The sequence below is a fragment of the Cebus imitator genome, unplaced genomic scaffold (assembly GCF_001604975.1).
Source record: "Cebus imitator isolate Cc_AM_T3 unplaced genomic scaffold, Cebus_imitator-1.0 Scaffold423, whole genome shotgun sequence".
NCBI lineage: Eukaryota > Metazoa > Chordata > Mammalia > Primates > Cebidae > Cebus > Cebus imitator.
This window is the reverse complement of record NW_016107738.1, coordinates 922,312-929,208: the sequence shown is the minus strand read 5'-3', so window position 1 is coordinate 929,208 and position 6,897 is coordinate 922,312. Positions and strand designations below refer to the sequence as shown.

At 37.1% G+C, this 6,897-nt stretch overlaps 1 protein-coding gene across 1 annotated transcript in view; it reads left to right on the top strand.

The window, feature by feature from the left end:
• Positions 1–687, top strand: part of FSCB (fibrous sheath CABYR binding protein) — a 2,938-nt gene extending 2,251 nt beyond the window's left edge. The window contains exon 3 of the mRNA XM_037731814.1: positions 1–687. This exon is cut by the window's left edge and continues 8 nt beyond it. Within this exon, the coding sequence (XP_037587742.1) occupies positions 1–469 (469 nt within the window). The 3' untranslated portion in view covers positions 470–687.
• Positions 688–6,897: the final 6,210 nt, after the last annotated feature.

Here is a 6,897-nt window from a genome sequence, read left to right as displayed (position 1 = left end):
TCCACCAGCTGAGGAGGCCCCTGCTGAAGTCCAGCCTCCACCAGCTGAGGAGGCCCCTGCTGAAGACCAGCTTCCACCAGCTGAGGAGGCCGCTGCTGAAGTCCAGCCTCCACCAGCTGAGGAGACTCCTGTGGAAGACACCCTTGCTGAAGTACACTCTCCCGCAGCTGATGAGGTCCCTGCAGAAGAGGCCCCTGTTGACGAACAATCCCCACCTGCTGATTTGCTTCTGACTGAGGAGCTTCCTATACAAGAGGCATCTGCTGAAGGTTCACCTCCACCATCTGAACAAACCCCTGAAAATGAGGCTCTGGTAGTGAATATGTCTACCGGACTTCAGTCACCCCAGGTGGCAGAAATTCCAGCAGTTGTTTCAGAAGATGATGCAAAATTTGAAGAGGTTTTAAAAACAAATCCTGTCCATAAAGATTTATCTAATACCAACGATGGACAGGTTCCCACTCTTTAAATAGAAGGTGTCTTTCATATAGAATTTAAAAAACCATCCTGAATTGTAGTCAGGTTGTACCTAAGCTAGCAATCGGAAGCTAGGCAGTTCTGGAAGAACATACTTTAGAAAACAGTGGGCAGCTGGAAGTAGCTTTGTCAATAAGGGAAATTAAAGAGAACCCCAAGACTTGGAACACAGGTTGGAAAATGAACAATAAAAACTGTAGCAGTATAAAATTACTTGTGTTACTTTCATTCAAATCTATGGCATACAAAATGCCTATTTTGAAGTAAGTTTATAATTGAAAAAAATTACTTAAAATATCCTTCCTACAATAAACCTGTTGAAATGGGTAAAGTTTACTCTGCAACCATCTTTTCTTTGCTGTTCCTTTCTAAGTAAATATCGTTTCCAGTGGAAAAGCCAGTGTCTTTTCTGCAGATCTGTCATCTACTTTAAATTCCTTGAGTCTTAGTCACACATCTAAAGTTATGTGATGTTCTCTTTCTCTTTATTATAATTCATCGTATTTCTTATTCTCTTTTCATTTAATTCCTTCTGAGACAAGCATTACTTTCCTGGTTTTAGCCTGGGTGTTCTTCTTTATCCTCTTGTGTAGTTTACATTTCAGTGTCTGGATAGAAAGACTTATTTCCTTTGTAAAAATCTACAGTTCAGTGAAATGAAGATAGTCATAGATCAAGTACTAAAAAAATGTGTAAACATAAAGAAAAATATACTTAGATGGCCTTGAGGGCACATTCCTGTGTTTAGATTTAGTTTGATTTCAACCGAGAACATAATGAGTCCTTTGGAAGTTTGGCTTATGCTTTTTGCTCTATGAATTAGTAATGAAGAACAACTTAGAATAAAATCAAATTACTATAGTAAAAGCTTTTGAAGTTCTTAAGGAGCATCAAGATAACAGTAAGTATTCTAAGATGTCTGTCATTAAAGGACATCTTAGTTTTCCATGGTTAAAACAACTTTGGGAAAATATTTTGTCTAGCTACAGATTAATTGCAATGTGCTGAAATATTGAGATTTTCTTAAAATTTTTAAAATTTTGTCTTTTTATTGAAAAGTTGTATTCAGTTATATGAATATTGTAAAAATTTTAAATTCATTTGGTACACTTTTGGGTTATTTCTAGTTTACCACACTGAGTATTGCTAAGATTTCTTCCCAAGTTTTCCTTGAAAACTGCCATTGTTCTGTATCTTTTTTTTTTTTTTTTTTTTTAAGGTGGAGTTTCTATTGCCCAGGCTGGAGTGCAATGGCGCAATCTCGGCTCACCACAACCTCCGCCTCCTGGGTTCAAGCATTCTCCTGCCTCAGCTTCCTAAGTAGCTGGGATTACAGGCATATGCCACCACTCCCGGCTACTTTTGCATTTTTAGCAGAGATGGGGTTTCTCCATCTTGTCAGGTTGGCCTTGAACTCCCAACCTCAGGTGATCCGCCTGCCTCAGCCTCCCACAGTTCCTGGATTAAAGGCATGAGTCACTGTGCCCGGCCTATCCTGTATCTTATAGTTAATTCTAAGTTCTGTCATCAGTAATCTTTTTATGTGGTGTGAGAAGAAATATGAGGTTAACTTTTGTATTTTCAGACATACAGGTAGCCCCATCTCCCAACACTATTTGTTTAAGTAATTATCTTGTCCACACTGAACTGCCTTGGAGCCTTTGTTGAAAATTAATTGATCATATATGCAGTTGTATATTTTTGTACTCTATTTTGTTCCATTGATCTGTCTGTCTGTCTTTACATCAACTTAACATTGTCTTGAAACCAGTAGATTTATATCTTGAAATCAGGTAATGTTAGTTTGCCAATATTTTTCTTCTTTCTAAAAGTTTTTTAAACAATTCTGGGTCTTTTGCACTTTCATGCAAATGTTCGAATTAGTGTATTTCCACAAAAACTCTTGCTGAGATTGCACTGAATCTAAAGTTCAATTTGGAAAGAAATGATATTCTAATAATAACAAATCTTCTGATCCATGAACACACTTATTAATATGTATCTACATTTATTTAGGCTTTCTTTAATTTCTCTCAGATGACTTGCAGCTTTTGGTTTTACACAATTTATTAAGTGTTCTATTTTTTTGATGCTATTAATTTTTTCATTTTTACCTTCCAATTTTTTGTTGCTATCATATAGCAATACAACTGACTTTTTGTATTGGCCTTGAATACTGAGATCTTCCCAATCTCATTTAATAGCTCTTGTAGCTTTTTTGTAGATTACTCGGAATTTTCTGTATAGAACATCATATCATTTGAAAATCATGTTTTAATTTTTTTCTTATTTAAATACTTTCAATTTGTTTCTCTTGACTTGTACTTGCAAGAACTCTTAATACAAGTGGTGAGAGCAAATATTTTGCCTTGTTCTTGATCTTGGGGGAAATCATTAGGACTTTTTAATTATGGTGTTAGCTATAGGTTTTTCATAGATGCCTTTTTCCTCTGGCGGAGGAAATTTCCTTCTATTCCTACTTAGCTGAGAGTTCTTTCATTAGAAATGAGTGTAGTGGGCCGGGCACGGTGGCTCAAGCCTGTAATCCCAGCACTTTGGGAGGCCGAGGCGGGTGGATCACGAGGTCAAGAGATCGAGACCATCCTGGTCAACACGGTGAAATCCCATCTCTACTAAAAATGCAAAAAATTAGCTGGGCATGGTGGCATGTGCCTGTAATCCCAGCTACTGAGGAGGCTGAGGCAGGAGAATTACCTGAACCCAGGGGGCGGAGGTTGCGGTGAGCCGAGATCGCGCCATTGCACTCAAGCCTGGGTAACAAGAGCGAAACTCCGTCTCAAAAAAAAAAAAAAAAAAAAAGAAATGAGTGTGAGTGTAGTATTTTGGCAAATGCTTTTTATGGATCTACTAAGATCACCATATGGTTTTCAGTTTTGGTCTCTTAAGGTAGTGAGTTTTGTTGATTGATTTTCAAATGTTAAATCCTTTCATTCCCTGGAAAGTTCCTGCTTGGTCATGGATATGGCTTGGCTGTGTCCCCACCAAAATCTCAATTTGAATTGTATTTCCCAGAATTCCCACCTGTTGTGGGAGGGGCCCAAGTAGAGGTAATTGAATCATGGGGGCCTGTCTTTCACATGCTAGTCTCATGATAGTGAATTATGTCTCATGGGATCTGATGGGTTTATCAGGGGTTTCTGCTTTTGCTTCTTCCTCATTTTTCTCTTGCCACTGCCGTGTAAGAAGTGCCTTTCACCTCCCACCATGATTCTGAGGCCTCCTCAGCCATGTGGAACCTCTCTTTTAATTAAACCTCTCTCCAATTAAACCTCTCTTTTCTTCCCAGTCTTGGGTATGCTTTATAAGCAGTGTGAAAACAAATGAAGTCATAATGTGCTTTTTGTTTAATATATTTTCAGATTCAATTGTGCTAAAATTTTTGTTGGTAATTTTTACAACTATATTCACCAGAAATAGATCTATGGTTTTTTGTTTTTTGTTTTTTTTTTAATGTCTTTTATCTAGTTTGGGTATCAGTGTAATGCTGGTCTCACATGATGAAGTGAGAAGTGTTTCCTGTGCTTTATTTATCTGATAGGTATTATGCAGAATTGGTGTTAATTGTCTGCTAAATGTTTTACAGAATTCAGCAAAAAAGCTATCAGGGCCTGGAGTTTTATTTCTGGGAGAATTTTTAACTAAAAATCTGATTTCTTTAATAAAATAAGGTTTTGATGTTGTTTGTTCTTTTTTTGTCCTTATGTCTGTAGGATCTTCAATGATGTTTTATGTCTAGTTATAGTACAATTATTCATATCTTATATGGATAAATATTGATAAGTTCTATCTTCTCTCTCTTGCTTTCTTCCCAAATGAGTCTGGGTTGAGGTTTACTAGTTTTATCGACCTTGTCAAAGAACTAGCTTTTGGTTTTATTGGTTTTGCTAGTTGTTTTTTTCCCCTTTTAATTGACTTCTGCTCTTTATTATTTCTATTTTTCTACTTCTACTTATGAACTCTTTTTCTAACTTCTTCAGATGAATCTGAGGTTAATAATTTGATATTTAATTCTTTTCTAATGTAGGCCTTAATTTCTCTTTGAGCACATTTTAGTTGTATTCCACCTATTCCAATTTCTTGTATTTTCATTTTCATTCAGTTAAGAGTTGGTAATTTTGTGTTTGATTTATTCTTTGACAGATGTGTTACTTAAGAGGGTATATTTTATTCCAAAATATTTGAGGGATATTCCAGATTTCTTTTTACTATTAGTTTTCTATTTAATTACTTCTTTGTCATAAAATACTTGTCTAAATTGTCCCTTTTTAATTTATTGAGACTTGCTTCATGGTTTAACTTGTAACATACCTTGGTAAGTACTCTGTGTTCTAAAATATTCTGCTGGTTTTGGTTGGAGTGTTTTACAAATATCAACTTTAGAATCAACAATTGGTTGATAGTGTTCAGCTCTGTATCATTCGTGACTTCTATCCACCTGTTCCATAGATCACTGAGAGAGGTCTGTTGAAATCCCTGGCCATAATATGTATTCATGTATTTTACCTTGAAGTTCTATCAGCTTTTGCTTCAAGTGTCTTGAACCTTTGATATTAGCTGTCTAAATGTTTAGAATTATTATGTCTTCTTTTTGAAGTTTCCTTTTATCCCTGGTAATAGCCTCTCCTCAATGATATTGTTACTTGTGTAGATTAGATTCTTAATATCCTTTCCTTTTCTTTCTTATGGACATTATCTGCTTTTTCTATTTTAGTGTTTCTTCTTCTGATTAAACCTTTTTTGTTTTTTCCAGAGTTATTTTTTATAGATTTGCTCACATAGTCATTTGCCTACAAAATATAGTCTAGATCCCTTAAAAAGACACTCATGGCCATTCACAGTCTGCTCTGTCATACTTTATATCACTCTAAGTAGAGAGTGGAAGCTGAGAACATGACTGAAAGTTTGTAAACCCTGACTCCATCACTTGTGAGCTGTTTGGCTAATTCAAGTTAATTAACCTCCCCATGTTCAGTTTATCCATGCAAAACCAGAAATAATAAGAATACCTAACCAATAGAATGGTTGTAACAAAAGGGTTCGTTGATTTTAAGTTCCTGGAACAGTGTCTGGTACACTGTAAGCAACAAACGTGGCTCTAGCTCTCATTATTATTACCTGGATACTTTCTTACTGGTGACATCCTTCTATTCTTGCATGACAATGATTGTTATACTTCCATGCTTCTTCTTTGTTCATTGTCTTTTAGTCATTTGTATCCTGGATGTTTTGCTGTTAGTATTTTAGGTCACCGTGGATCCTATTTACGTTATTTATTGTAGCAGGCATGCTTAGCTTTAGCATACAGTTCTGGGACATTTTTGCGGACAGTACTTACAATGAAAATTTAATTGTCAGAGCCTTTGTGATGTTACTTTGGTTTACTTAATTTACCTGAGACTCCCACTGTTTCATAGTAGTGCCACCTGAGGGGGCAGTCTCTCTGGAACCTCTAAGTTGGGGAGGGAAGTTTCCTTTTCACCCAAAAGAAGAGGCTTCCCGTATGGGCACAGCCACCCCGTGTCTCTTATTGTGTGAGGAGGCCTCTGGGGACAAAGAGGCTTCTGGGCTAGGCAATCCTGTGGCAGGTTTCCCCCTTGTCAGTTTCAGTAGTGTTTCTAGGTGGGGAAATGTGCATGTGTAGATTGGACAGAGAATGCTTCCTCTGGCTCCTCATTATCATTGGGGCTTCTGATTGATCTGAACTGCTGGGGCTGGGGCTGGGGTGGGGCCTGCAGGACTTGCCTGATCTTGTGAGTAGAACTCTTTTTACATCCAGAGAAGGAAGGACCCTACCTGGGCTGCCTTCTGTTGCTAGATGGGAAGTTGGGAAATATTGGGCTTGCATCACATCACCTTCTTCAGTTGGGTGAGGATAAGAGATGCTCTGCCACCGTGTTTTTCCTTTAGTCCTGGGGTCTTTAACCAGTTTGCCTTTCACTCTCTACCTTTCAAAGTTCCCTTTTCGTTGCCTCATTTTATTTGCAGTGTTTATAGCTGTACTTAGCATCGTAAAACAGACAGAAACAAGTCTAGGCCATCTTGTTAGGACTAAAAGTCCTATTTTCCTTATTTTAAATGCTCTTGTCAACATTATCTCCAACTTATGTGATCCCATTTATCCTTCAACTCCTAGTTCAGCTGGTATCTTCTCCATTAGAACTCCCTTGAATCTAGTGCCCACCTTCTTTCACATTTACTCATTGTCAATAAAAATATACAAATAAAAAAACAGAACATAACAACTATTACATAGCATTGCATTGTGTTAGGTATAAGTAATTCAAAGATGACTTAAAGTATAGGGGAGAACGTGCATAGGTTATATGCAAATACTACACCATTTTATATAAGGGAGTTGAGCATTCATGAAGTTTTGTATCCATGGGGTTCTGGAACCAA